We start from the raw sequence: 14887 nt of genomic DNA on the forward strand, positions 1-14887 counted from the left end.
CCTCGTAGGCTTTTCTGTGTTGCACACCACATAGTGTGAATACTTTAAATTATTTTTGCAATACTGCTGCACAGTTGAGTGATAATTGTTGTTTTGTAGATGAGGAGCTGAAGCACATGAAGATTAAACACATCCATTAATTTTGAAGGCCATTGGGAGGATTATAGGTCCTGAGCTTTGGTGTACAATCTTCTTTTGTTCATTGCAGATTTGGAGATTACTTCTGTAAATTAGATGCCAGTGTCTCACATTTGTTCTCAGAAATCTTGCAATTACTGAGAACAGCTGAAAATTTTGTTATAAGCCTGTATGCCTCAGCTTTTTTTAACTAATCTTTAGAATGGATCAGTCATGTCTCTGCTTGTATTTTTTTTTCTTTCAGTTTTCTGGGGTAGCTCTTAAGTCACTTAATTATGAAAAAATACTTCCATTCTTTAACACAGAACTTTTAATTTTACTTTTAATTTTTGTTTTTCTTACAAAACAAATTAGATGAGTGACAGAGATCCTGTGTATGGTTATATAATTCAAGAGTATGTGATGCAGATAATGAAAGCCACTAAATTTTAATTGCTTTGACTACTCATACCGTCTCTTTCTGAACTTGTTTTTTTTATCTTACATGTTACTTTCTTTTGAGGTTTGGTATGATTGCTTTCAATAGCAGCAAAAAGAAGCTTAAAAAAGAGAGAGATTCATTCACATGGATCTTACTGGGACCCAAGTCTTAAACCCTCTGTTTGAGATCTTTATGCCACCTACTCAAATAGTTGTTTTTATTTCCAATGAAGTCACTACTAAGTCAGCCACTGTACTGCTTGAGAACAGCCATTAGAGGGAGATGGCATACACACTAGTTTTGCTAATCTTACATCTTTGCTACTATAAAAAAATCTCAAAATCTTGGATTTTAATTCCAGTCTCTGTATACTGATAAGCTCTGCTTCATTCTTGTTTTTGCCCTCTTATCCTGATCACAAATTCTGGCCCTTTTGCTCTCTCTTTTTTTTTTTCATTTATCCTGTCCTGAATTCTCCTTTTCTTGTCTCACATCTCCAGGTAACTGTCCGTCTTCTTTCCCAACCAGTTCTTCTGTTTGCCCTCAGAGTTCCCATTGAAGTCCTCAGACTCCTTGCCCCAGTAGTCTTTATCTGTCTATGTCTGACTTCTAAATGCCTCTCCCTGTCACTTTCCTGCTACCTCTCCTTCCCCAGGCCATTAACTCAAACTTTTAACTTTGCAAGTATTGTTTGTCCTATTTTGTTTTCTTAATACGTGGTGGTTTTTGCTTAATCAGCTTCTCTAGATTTTCAGACATGGATATAGTCAGCTCTCATTATCTCCTTTCCTTCTTCATTGTTTTTGTCTACCTTGTTCTTTAACTCTTCTTTTAAGTACCGCCTTCTGATACACCATGAGATAATTTGTTTCCTAAAATTTTTAACTGAAGAGTGCTCTAGAATTATAAAAGTACCCATGTATCTATTTCTATCAATGCTGCAAGTTCTCATCTGCAAATCAAGGCTTGTTTGTAGGATGTTTAGAGGCTCAGCTACAGCTTCCTAAACTGGCAGTTGATGGAAGCACTGTAATATAAAAACAAAGAAATAAAGAAATCCCCATTTACTGGATTTTTTTTTACAAAATCCCAGTAATATAAGGAATATAAAATGTAGAATCTGCAACATAACACTATCTTTCTCACCCCTATAGCATATGTGTATTCCAAGGAATTTGTAAAGCTGTTTCTTATATCCTTACAGTTTCCTTTGGAAGGCTGCCTTTACAAAAGGGCACTTATTACCGCTGATTTTGTGGATACTGGAGATTAGAAAGTACATGTAAATCTTCTTAAAACTGCCCTTTCCATGTGCAAATACTTCTTTGTATTTTATTGTTTGGGTTTTTTTTAATACTTTGAAATGGGAGAGTAGTTTGAAGTTTTCCCATTGAATGTCAATGTAGTCTTTTAAGGAAAATTATATGCTGTACAGTATCATGTAATTCTTAATTTTTTAAAACCTTCCTGTAACAGAGTTAGATTATCCTAACAACCTACAGCTTGAAATTCAGCAGTAGCTAATATAATGCTCTAAAAAGTATCCAGCTGCTACCGGATTTGCAAACTGCTGTTTGCTTTAAAGTCATGCAGTCATCATAGTTGGAAAGGACCTTTTAAGTTCAAACAACAGTCCTACACCACCCTCACCACTAAATCATCTCCTAGAGCTCCACATCTACCCATTTTTTTAATAAATCCAGGGGAGACAACTCCACCACTTTCCTGGGCAACCTGTTCCAATGCTTCACCACTCTTTCAGTGAGGAAGTTTTTCTTATATCTTGTCTGAACCTCCCCTAGCACAACTTGAACCCACTTCTTCTTGTCCTGTTGCTGATCACTGGGGAGAAAAGGCCAACACCTGCCTTATTAAAACCTCCTTTCAGGCACCTGTAGAGAGCAATGAGGTCTCCTTCCCTCAGCCTCCTCTTGTCCATGATGAACAGCCTCATGTCCTTCAGCTTCCCATCATAAGACCTGTTCTCCAGACCCCTCATCAGCCTGGTTGCCCTTCTCTGCACCCTCTCCAACACCTCAATGTCCTTCCTATACTGTGGTGCCCAAAACTGCACACAGTACTTGAGCTGCAGCCTCACCAAGGCTGAGTACAAGGGTAAGATCACCTTTCTCCTGCTGATCACATTGTTCCTTATGCAGGCCAGGATGCTGTTTGCCTTCTTGGCCACCTGGGCACAGTGTTGGCTCATGTTCAGCTGTCAGTCAGCACCTCCTGGTCTCTCTCTGCTGGGCAGTTTTCCAGCCGTTCCTCCCCAAGCCTGTAGGGCTGCTGGGGGTGGTTGTGGCCCAAGTGCAGGACCCAGTATTTGACATTGTTGAAACTCACACAGTTGGCCTCAGCCCATCGATCAAGCCTGTCGAGATCCCTCTGCAGAGCCTCCCTACTCTCAGGCAGATGGATGCTTCCACCCAGCTTAGTGTTGTCTGCAAACTTAGTGAGGGTGCACTCTGTCCCCTCATCCAAATCATCAGTAAAGATGTTAAACAGGAGAGCCCCAGCACTGAGCCCTGGGAGACACCACTTGTGGCTGGGCACCAGCTGGGTTTAACTCCATTGGCCACACCTCTTTGGATCTGGCCAAAGTTTATTTCCAGTGAAGGGTGTGCACATCCAAGCCACGAGCAGCCAACTTCTCCAGGAGAATGCTGTGGGAAACTGTGTCAAAGACCTTGCTGAAGTCAAGGTAGAGAACATCCACAGCCCTTCCCTTGTCCAAGAAGCAGGTCACCCTGTCATAAGAGATCAGGTTCTTTTTTTATCCATGTAGGTTTTATCCTAGATCTTGATTCTGTACATAGTTATTGTCTTAAAATGCTATCTCAGTTTGTTTGTTCATCTTGTCAGGTGGTTTTACTAATAAAAAAGAGATATTTGAATAATTTTTTCTGTCTTAACATTGACAAAATTGCTCCTTAAATTGACTTAAAGTCAGTACAAGGAAAGTTAAATTTTAACTATAATTTGAACTTCTTTGTGTGTTTTATATCTACCGTAGAAATAGAAAAACACCATTAGAGTATCTCTTTCTTTTCAAGCAAAAATAGAAAACTGCTTTTAAATACTTTTCAAGCTTGCTTGCCTCTAAGGAGAAGCTCTATAACTTTACTTATCTTACTAAGGAAACATTTGGAGGTACCCAGAGTTTTGCGAGTATATCTGTGTGTGTGCTTTGTTTTGGTATATGACTTGTGTGAGTTGGTTTTGTGGAAGTTATTTTTTTGTATTTCTAATTAGTTTAATGTAATACTACTGTATTCTTTTTTTGCACGTTAGCTAATCTGAACCTCCCCTGGCACAACTTGAACCCATTGCACATGATCAGTTAGGTGCATCACATTAGAAATAACATGCAGTAGAACAAGCGAGAAGTTTGTTATAAATGTGATAAAATAATTGCATAACTGGAGCAGTTGCCAGTTATAATTAATTTCTTTCTGAGGCTAAGCTGAAAATTATCTCTGAAGTATAATTTAAAATAAAGATTCTTTCAATGATAATAGTGTGACCCAAACTCTTGCTGAATTTGTAATGAAATTACTGCAGATTTCCTTCTTTTTTCTTCTTGTTATTTGAATGACTTTCCCATTTTGCTTTTAATTTGTCTAAGCCAGTTTCCTAGGCCTCAGGGAACAAACTGAGTTCTTCTGTATGTATTAACCTGGTTTGAGGCCTGTTCTAGCCTTTCATCCCTCAAATCAACTTGGAAAAAAATGAAGAAAAGACTGTAAATCATTACTCAGCAGTTCAGTTAGGACATTGATGGCCACTTGCCGTGGTTTAAGTGTCTTCAGCTCTGACGATAGGTTCTTGGATAAGGTTTTTATGTTTTTTATTAAGCATCTCTATTGAGGGGAAAAAGTGAGAAACTTGCTTCAAGTAACCATGCAGATTCCACATGAACACTCCTTTCCTGGACCATAGACCTACTGCAGTCAAGAGACATTTCTGTAGTAGTACCTCAGTGTCACAAATATGTGTATTTACGCTTGCTAGCAAAGTGAAACTTTGTTTCTTGAGCTTTGTTATGCCTGTTTGTTGTTTTTTTTGGCAGTAGCAGCCTTTTTTTTTTTGTGTGTAAGAAGTGTTTAGCATAGTCTTTAGTGTGGTTAAATAATAATTTGATAGCTCTTTTTTTTTTTCTTAACATATTTTCTCTTGTTTCTAGAATGATTTGTGATACTGCCAACTGTCTTAAATGAGTAGCCCTTGAAAGTCACCTGTCAAATAATGTGCTCATGCTTTCTGTTGACAGTCACAGTTCATACCACATTCATAGCTGGAAGATATTTCAGAAACAAGCACATGTTCTGCAAGTCTTTTGGTAGAAGAATACAAGCAAATTAAGCATGATTAAAGTAGTTCATGGGGAGGTCTCTGTGCTTGGATTCTGCCTTGCAGCACTATGGAGCTGATGATGCAGTACTGCCCACAGCCTGCTAGTAGATGATGCATCTGTATCTCATGGAATAGAACACACTTTCTGTGTCTAGGCTTTTCTTTAAAAGTCACCTGGTAGTCTTGCTAAAAATTCAGCATTAATTGGGTTCCTGCAACAGATTTTGAGGAATTTTCTGAAGGGATTAATGGTAGCTTTCTTATCATTACATGACCCTGGTTGTTTGAGACTTTATTTCTGACAAGGCAAGATAGATGGATCTGTTGTGTGGGTGGTTGGTGTTCTCTTCACCTGCCTGGGACAATTTCCTGAAGTGTGGTAGCTTAATTTAGGAGTGTTGAAAAATCTTTAACCTCTAACCTTTTAACCTCTACTGCTGTACAACAGGAAATGAATCTGCATATTTAATAGTCTTAAAAATTTTTGTTTCTGTCTGATTTAGATGATGCATTTTTTTCCCCACACTCATGCCAGGCAAATAGGTTTTTAATTATTTTTTTTCTGCTCAGGTGGACAAACTGGTGATAGAACTGGAACGGAGCCGTAACCTCAGCAATACAATTGTACACATTGACATGGATGCCTTCTATGCAGCTGTGGAAATGAGAGACAATCCAGAGCTGAAGGAAAAGCCTATAGCAGTGGGGTCAATGAGTATGTTGGTAAGGCCAAATGTGAAGCTAAAGAAGAGATCAGTTACTTTACTCTAAAGTTACCTTCAAGGTACCTTACTCTAAAGCCTAATAAACCATACAATAATAACATAATATGATGGCACTCTTACACAGAGAATTTTTATGAGTGCGAAAAAAAATAATATAGGGAGCATCTCTTCTTAGACTTGACCATGTAAACTGGATTTTATTTTTCAGTAAAAGTCTAATCTGGAAAGTTGAAAGGGATGGGAAGGGGGAGGGAGAGAGAGGGGAATGCCAAATCAAATCTCAGCCTCAGTAGTCTTTTTTGCGTGGACATACGGGCTTAGAACTTGATGATGTAACACTAAACTTCAAGAAAAAGTTGATTACTGAACACTAAACTTATTTAATCTCTCCTAAGTCCACCTCAAATTACCATGCTAGAAGATTTGGTGTACGTGCAGCCATGCCTGGATTTATTGCTAAAAAGCTATGTCCACATCTCACTATAGTACCATTAAACTTTGAAAAATATGGCAAAGTGAGTAAAGAGGTAAGTCTGAACATGCTTTCTAACTGAAAGTCAGTGTACTTAGTTTTAGACTTTATTGATGTTCTAGGTAATATGAAATACTGAATAATAATGTATGAATAATATATAAATATTAAACTCTTCAATGATGTGGCTTTGAGTGTAAGATGAACAAAGCATCAGTGCTTTTGGCCAAGGAGATGAATCATAGAATCATAGAATTAGCCGGGTTGGAAGGGACCTCAGAGATCATCTAGTCCAACCCTTGACCCACTGGAGCAGTTGCTAGACCATGGCACTGAGTGCCACATCCAGTCTTTTTTTAAATGTCTCCAGGGACGGAGAATCTACCACCTCACCGGGCAGTCCATTCCATAGCCTAATCACCCTCTCCGTGAAGAAATTCTTTCTAATATCTAATCTAAACCTCCCCTGGCGCAACTTAAGATTGTGTCCTCTTGTCTTGTTGGAGGTCATCTGTGAAAAGAGTCCAGCTCCCACCTCGCTACATCCTCCTTTCAGGTAGTTGTAGACAGCAATGAGGTCTCCCCTGAGCCTCCTCTTCTTCAGGCTGAACAGCCCCAGCTCTCTCAGCCTCTCCCCATAGGGCCTGTGCTCGAGTCCCTTCACCAGCCTGGTTGCCCTCCTTTGGACTTGTTCCAGGGCCTCTACATCCTTCTTAAACTGAGGGGCCCAGAACTGGACACAGTACTCGAGGTGTGGCCTCACCAGCGCTGAGTACAGGGGAAGAATCACCTCCCTGGACCTGCTGGTGACGCTGTTTCTGATACAGGCCAGGATGCCATTGGCCTTCTTGGCCACCTGGGCACACTGCTGGCTCATGTTCAGTTTCTTGTTAATGCAGACTCCCAGGTCCCTTTCTGCCTGGCTGCTCTCCAGCCACTCTGTCCCCAGCCTGTAGCGCTGCATGGGGTTGTTGTGGCCAAAGTGCAGGACCCGGCACTTGGCCTTGTTGAACCTCATCCCGTTGGAATCGGCCCAGCTCTCCAGTCTGTCCAGGTCCCTCTGCAGAGCCCTCCTGCCTTCGAGTTGGTCTACACTTCCCCCCAGCTTGGTGTCATCTGCGAACTTGCTGATGATGGACTCAATCCCTTCGTCCAAGTCATCGATAAAGATATTAAAAAGAACTGGGCCCAACACTGATCCTTGGGGGACACCACTGGTGACCGGCCGCCAACTCGATGCAGCCCCGTTCACCACCACCCTCTGGGCCCGGCCCTCCAGCCAGTTCCTAACCCAGCACAGGGTGCTCCTGTCCAAGCTGTGGGCTGACAGCTTTTTCAGGAGAATGCTGTGGGGGACGGTGTCAAAGGCTTTGCTGAAGTCCAGGTAGACCACATCCACCGCCTTCCCCTCATCCATCAGACGGGTCACCTGATCATAAAAGGAGATCAGGTTGGTCAGGCAGGACCTGCCCTTCCTAAACCCGTGCTGGCTGGGTCTGATCCCTGGCCCATCCTGCAGGTGCTGTGTGATTGCACTGAGGATGATCTGCTCCATAACCCTGCCAGGCACTGAGGTCAGGCTGACGGGCCTGTAGTTTCCCGGGTCCTCCTTCCGGCCCTTTTTGTGGATTGGCGTGACATTCGCCAACTTCCAATCATCTGGGATGTCCCCAGTGAGCCAGGACTGTTGGTAGATGATAGACAGAGGCTTGGCAAGCTCTTCTGCCAGCTCCCTCATCACTCTTGGGTGGATCCCATCCGGTCCCATAGACTTGTGGGGGTCCAAGCAGCTCAAGAGGTCACTGACTGTGTCCTTCAATATTACAGGGGGGCTGTTTAGATTTTTATCATCCTCTATAGGCTCCAGAAGCCTGCTGTCAACAGGATAACCTGTCTTTCTGTTGAAAACTGAGGTAAAGAAGGTGTTAAATACCTCAGCCTTTTCCTCATCTTTGATAACTATATTCCCACCCATGTCCAGTACAGAATGAATGTTTTCCTTGCCCCTTCTTTTGCTATTGATGTATCTGTAGAAGGATTTCTTATTGTCCTTCACAGAGGTAGCAAGATTCAGTTCATGTAGTGCTTTTGCTTCTCTGATTCTCTTTCTACATGACCTGACTATATTCCTAAATTCCTCCTGAGAAGTTAGCCCTTTTTTCCATAATTGATAGGCCCTCTTCTTAACCCTAATTTCTTTCAGAGTCTCCCGGTTCAGCCAGACTGGTTGCCTTCCCCGCCGGCTCGCCTTCCGGGACTCTGGGACAGCCTGTTCCTGTGCTTTCAGAATATGCTCTTTGAAGTATGTCCATCCCTCCTGGACCCCTTTGTTTTCAAGGGTTGTTTCCCAGGGTATACTCTGAACCAGTCTTTTGAATAGTCCAAAATCTGCTCTCCGGAAATCCAACACAGACGTTTTACTGACGACCCTCCTTGTTTCCCTGAGTATTGAAAACTCTATTATTTCATGGTCACTAAGTCCCAGTCGTCCATCAACCACCACATCTCCCACCAGCCCCTCTCTGTTTGTGAAAAGAAGGTCAAGTGGGGCTCCGTCCCTGGTGGGCTCATTTACTAGTTGGAGCAGGAAGTTATCTTCAATACACTCTAGGAATCTCCTAGACTGCCTCCTCTCTGCAGTGTGGAGTTCCCAGCAGATGTCTGGCAAGTTAAAGTCACCTACGAGGATAAGGGATGATGATTTTGAAACATCCTCCAGTTGCTTGTAGAATATTTCGTCGACCTCATCGTCCTGATTGGGCGGTCTGTAGCAGACTCCCATCACGATATCGGCCTTGTTGACCTTCCCACTGATTCTAACCCACAGGCATTCTGCGCTATTATTGGTGGTCTCAACTTCTACAGTGTTGAGAGATTCTCTAACATATAGGGCTACCCCTCCACCTCTCTTACCCTGCCTGTCCCTTCTGAAGAGCCTGTATCCACCCATGGCAGCACTCCAGTCATGGGAGTCATCCCACCACGTTTCCGTGATAGCGACTACATCATAGCTTTCCTGCCGCACGATGGCTTCCAGCTCCTCCTGTTTGTTGCCCATGCTGCGTGCATTGGTGTACATGCACTTCAGCTGGGCTGCTGGTTTGTCATTTATCTCGGGTAGTCCACCTTTAGGTTCCTCTCTGGAGAGCTCAGTTTCAACCCTCTCCCCCTTCAAACCTAGTTTAAAGCCCTCCTTATCAGCCCCTTCAACCTATGACCTAGAGTCCTTTTCCCCCTGTTAGTTAGATGAAGTCCATCAGATCTAATGACACAAGGCAGTTTGGGATTTGCCCCATGGTCGAAGAACCCGAAGTTCCGCCGGTGGCACCAGTCCCTTAGCCACCCATTAATGAGATGGGTTTTCCTAGTCCTCTCCTCATTTAAGCCTTCTACTGCAGGAACTGAGGCGAAGACTACCTGTGCTCCTGACCCATCGACTAACCGACCCAGGGCCTTGAAGTCCTTTTTAATCCCTCTTGTACTTCTTCCAATAATGTCATGACTGCCAGCCTGAACTACCAACAGTGGATAATAGTCCGAGGACTGAATTAGTTGAGGGAGTCTCTTAGTAATATCCCTCACCCGGGCACCAGGAAGGCAGCAGACCTCTCTATTGGATGGGTCAGGTCGGCATATAGGGCCCTCAGTTCCCCTCAGAAGAGAGTCACCAACTACGACTACCCTTCTTCTTTTCTTTGTAGGTGAAGTTTTAATCCGTCTGCTGGACAGGGGGTGAACGGGAGGCCTTATGGACAGATCGTCCTCTTGTCTGTCCTCTTCTTGATTCTCTGAGTCCAGGGCCTCATATCTGTTCTCTATGGGCACCTGGGGGAGTGGTGGGGGTTGGGAGAGAATTCTTTTGCCTTTTCGGTGGGGGACTTGTTTCCATTCTCCCCTATCCACCTGGTCTTCATCAGCTGCCTGATAGGAGGAGGGGCAGGGCTTCACCGTCTCCTGTTGGTTTTCAATTGTAGTTGAAAGGGTGTGACTCCACCAGTCAATTTCTTTTTCACTTTCCCTAATACTTCTTAGTCGCTCCACCTCCTCCTTAAGCTCCGCCACCATGCTCAGCAGGTCATTGACCTGCTCGCATCTCACACAGACCTTATTTTCGCTGTCCGCCGGTGCCAGGATGAGGCTCAAACAGTCTGCACAGCCAGAGGCCTGAACAGCTACATCCATCCTAAGGGGTTCGGTTTGTGTGGACATCCCCTTCTTAACAGCAACAGTTTTTGCTTTTTTCACAACCATTGCTACCTGTGCCTCTCCCGCTTACTCTGCCTGCGCGAACTGCCTCGCTAACTGCCGCTTCACCTTCCTGTTTGCCTGCTCCTGTTCGCCGCGCTCCGGGTCGCTGGCGCTCCAGGCAGACACTTTAAATCCCTCGTGGCCCGGCTGGGTGCCGCCCCCTTCTCAGCTGATTGGTCTCCGTAGAAACCCTTCAACAGAAAGGAAGTGTCAAATTCAGTTGTCTTGTGATTTTAATGAAGTCAGCAGTGATGCTGATGGAGATTTTCAAAAGTGTAGTGAACTGTTAATACCACTTGAGCCTTAACTTAAGAGCAATGGAGCAGTATAAAGACACACACACATATATATATAAATACTCAAAACCAATTATATAGTTATTAGGATGCTGAAAGTACATTTTAAATATGGAGATAACTTCCTATATTGCATAGCTATAATTTTGAATGCTTATTACTGGAGAGAGAAACACAGAGCATTAGTGAGTTCTAAATGCAGGTTCTTTTGTTTTAAAAGAAGGGACTTAAAATAAAAAGCAAAAAATTAAGGAAAAAAATAATCACACTGTTCTAACAGAAATAATTTTACTTAGTGTGAGGAGAAAATTCTTAAGATACTCAAAACCCTGTTAAAAAATGTTAAAAAAAAAAAGAGAAAGATCTTTTGTAGTTCTTAAATCAAACTAATCTGTGGAACAAGTCTCCTGACTTCAATGAAGTTATGCCAAGATTTATTTATTTATAGTAGAGAAAACATGACACAGTCAAATTTTCTTTTTAATTAAAAAAAAAAAGGGGGGGGAAGAACAGGGGAAAAGGTATAATTTCTGTTTTTGAGCATTTAGTTGATTGTGTAACCTTTTGGGAAGATGCACTTAGCACTAAAGATTTTTCTAACTATTTTTGCCCATGGCATTAACCAGTGCTTTTAAACATTTGCTATAACTTTAGGTTGAATTTAATTTAAAACTTCAGTGTTTGGGTTTGTTTTTTTTTTTAAACTTTGCATATGCGATGTCTTGATACCCAGTCCACAGAAAGGTCCATCAGTTTATGTGCTCTGCTGAATTACTAGATCCCTAGAGTTTTTTCCAAGTAGTTACTGCCATGTCTGTGAACATAGTGCCTGTAAATTCCTTATACACTGGTCTTACTGACCTCTGCTCACAATCTGTTTAGGTCTTTCTTATTGTTGATATCTTGATATTTGTGAGAAGCAGTACTATAATTTTCCAAAATAATAAATAAATTGTTCTATAAGTATCTTTAATATTAATTTTTTTTTTGAAGTTTCAGAGTATATTTGTTCACCCGATAATTGTGTGTCAAGATCTGCTCTTACAGCAACAAAGCTTTAACTTTCACTATGTGTTTACCAAGGTTAGAGAAATATTGACCGAATATGATCCTGGTTTTATGCCTATGGGCCTAGATGAAGCTTACCTGAATATAACAGAGCACTTGGAGGAAAGACTGAACTGGCCTGAAGATAAGAGAAGATTCTTTTTAAGCACAGAAAGCACTACAGAAAAAGGTAAACAAATTACTGTCTTTTCACGTGGTCACATGGCACTGAGGGGGTAGTTTCTTTTTGGGATCCTTGGCAGAATGATGATGGCACTAAATTGTGCTTACAATTTAATCTTTATTTTCTTAACAGGAAATTATGATGAGCACAGGATTTATTATTAGAATAGCTCAGGACTCCTACAAGCAGAATCAGTGTAGTACAGTCTGTAAGTAGTGTAATACAGAATTTCTAATGCAACTTACAATTTCTAGTAACCTGGGACCTCTGCAGGTTGGGTCATATCTTACTATATTGTCTGCTATATCAATTTAACATTCTTGACAGTCTCTAAAATAAAAAATCACGTAAGAGAATACAAGAATGGAGGAAGCTGATGAAGGGGTCCCTGCACAGGAGTAAGAGGTGGGTCCTGGTCTCACTGTCCAGCAACAGTTCTGCTCCAGGTTCCTCCTCAGGACTTGTAGCTGCTTGGTTTTACAGTCAGTGCTCTGGGTGCTGTTATGCTCCCCTGTCCTGTGGAGGGGTCATAAACACCGCCGGGCTGGGCGTGTGCTTGGGACCTTCAAGGCCAGCGAGGAAGGGAGTAACCAGCATGGTGCCCAGGGGCTTTGGGCCCAGTAGGGAGGGGAAGGTGCAGTCTGTTTGGTTCCTCTGCATGGTGCACAGGACCTTCAGGGCCTGGTAATGAGGGAAAAGTGAATGGAAACGTGACCTGTGCGGCCCCAGAGAATGGCCGCTTGCCTCGTAAAATGGCATAAGTTATGCTAAATGCATTTTGTTACCAGGGTTTGGGAGCAGGGGGTAAGAGTCACACGAGTATAGCATAAGCCTCAGATAAAATGCACCCGTTGGAAATGTAAATACTTAAGTCCTTGCATAATTGCCCTCCCATGTACTTTCTATATCCAATTTCTTAGTTTACAGATTAACTTTCTCTGCTGCTCAGCCATGCGTAAAAGATCTGCTGATGATTATTTGGAATTGGAGGATTTTTTTTTTTTAACTTAAGTAAAATGAGTGATAAGGGTTTACTAGGTTTAGTTAACCAAATTTTACGTTTTAGGTTTGTACTTTTTGTTTACAATTCAACATGATAATTTTGCAAATAAATTGTAATAATCTGAGAAATATTCTGTTCTAAAAGTTATTTGTATTTTGCAAAGATTTTTTCTAAAATACTGTAGTGAATCCTGAAACATGACAAATTGTCTGCAAAGACAATGTGTGTAAGCTTTGGTTACATGATTATAAGACTAAACATGCATAAAGTAATGAGCACTGCAGGAGTTCAGTAATGTTTAAGATATGACTGGATTTGGTTGGCTCTAAATGATGGAGACCACATCCACAGATTATTAAGCAATCAAGAATAAATAAAAAACGAGTCATGTAAATGGTTGATTGGTGCACAAACCAGAAAATTATCTAAGTAGTCTTAAAGAGTATAATCAATGAATGATACAGCACTACTGAAAGGCATTAATTGATTAGAAAGAAACAAACTGGTGTAGTCTTTACAAAGTAAGTGTCCCTGATGTGTAGTCATGTGCCTGTTCATACTTCTCCGACATCTTCATTCTTCTGAAATACAAGCAAGCACTCAGAATATAAAGTTTGTAGAATCATATGAAAGGCTGCTGGCATAACTTGTTTTATGATGACTGTAGTCGAAACTAGACTGCAATCTGAAACTATCATCAGACTGGTAGTTCTGGAACCAGATATTCCAGAACTCTATTTGGAGAATATTAAAAAAACTTCTGCAAAAGATTTTTATTGACACTTACAAGGGAGCATCTGGTCTTCACTCTGATATGAAAAAAAAATACTGCCAACATTTTTCTGGATTTCTGCTGCTCCAGCAACGGACTATTGAGCCTTGTTGCTTTTCTGGAAGTTATGTCCAGTCTTATAGCTAATTGTTTCAACCTCAATCAAGCTGAAATCATATCAAGAATAAAGCATTTATAACTTTACTTTCTTAAAAAAAAAAAGATGCAGTTGTTTTGGCTAAATAATTACATTTCTTTGTCAACAGAAGAAAAAGTACTTTCTAATGAGCTCTTTTCAGCCACTCTAGAAAAGATTCAACAGAATTCATGTTTTATATGGATGGATTGTTTGTACTTCTTTCTAACGTAGATAAAGATGATACAAAGAGATCTGCCAAATCAAATGAAGATGGATACTCTTCTTCACCAGTACTGTTTGAAGACAGCACACCTCCTACGGAAGACCACCCTGAACAAGGACATAAATCAGTGGAAAATTCAGTTGTCTTTGGAACTTCTGCAGAGGAAGTTGTGAAGGAAATTCGCTTTAGGATTGAGCAGAAAACGCAACTGACTGCTAGTGCAGGTATTCAGACACATATGAATAATAATAACTCTCTGTAATAATGTTAAGAATTTCTAACAGTTCTCCACACTGGCTGTTGCTTAAGGCAATACCAAATTTTATTGAAAAGCTAGCTCTCAGAGAGGTCACTAGAAACAGTTTATGTCCCTAGACTTAGTTTGGATGCTGTCATAACTGCTGTGTGAACCAAGTCAGTGAGGCATCGTGGAGTGCTGAGCTTTATGAATCTGATGGGGGAGGCCAGGGAACTGTTGAATGTAAGTGGAGGTAAAGTAATAGCTTTAGGAAGGAGCTGCACAGAACACCCTGCCCCCTCATATATGTTATTGCACAAGTGGTAGCAAAGTAATAATTTTGTTCTCCTGAAAGCTTGTCTTCCTAAGGATAAGCTAGTGTTTGGGAAACAGACACAGCTTTTTTAAGTGCTCCAGAGATTTTAAGCCCAAAAATGGAAAGTTAGAAGGCTATTTGAGAATACATTGATAATCAATAATTAATAGAATTACTTCTACCATTTTGCATGATACATTAAATTAGTGAGAAAATGAAAATTCAGAGTACTAGGGCTGTAGCACATAATAATTGTATTTTTCTTTCTAAAGCATGTCCAGAGATCGTTTGTAAGAATACTCACCTAAA

At 41.4% G+C, this 14887-nt stretch overlaps 1 protein-coding gene across 5 annotated transcripts in view; it reads left to right on the top strand.

Annotated features, from left to right (window-relative positions):
- Nucleotides 1-14887, top strand: part of POLK (DNA polymerase kappa) — a 39347-nt gene that overhangs the window by 13417 nt on the left and 11043 nt on the right. For 3 of the 5 annotated variants that reach the window (XM_071731037.1, XM_071731042.1, XM_071731038.1), the window contains 4 exons: nt 5486-5638; nt 6036-6167; nt 11650-11893; nt 14033-14248. In XM_071731037.1, coding sequence (XP_071587138.1) covers nt 5486-5638; nt 6036-6167; nt 11650-11893; nt 14033-14248 — 745 coding nt within the window. The remainder of the gene's footprint in view (nt 1-5485; nt 5639-6035; nt 6168-11649; nt 11894-14032; nt 14249-14887) is intronic. The other 2 variants (XM_071731039.1, XM_071731041.1) reach the window with 1 other exon arrangement.

The sequence above is a fragment of the Heliangelus exortis genome, chromosome Z, assembly GCF_036169615.1.
Source record: "Heliangelus exortis chromosome Z, bHelExo1.hap1, whole genome shotgun sequence".
Taxonomy (NCBI): domain Eukaryota; kingdom Metazoa; phylum Chordata; class Aves; order Apodiformes; family Trochilidae; genus Heliangelus; species Heliangelus exortis.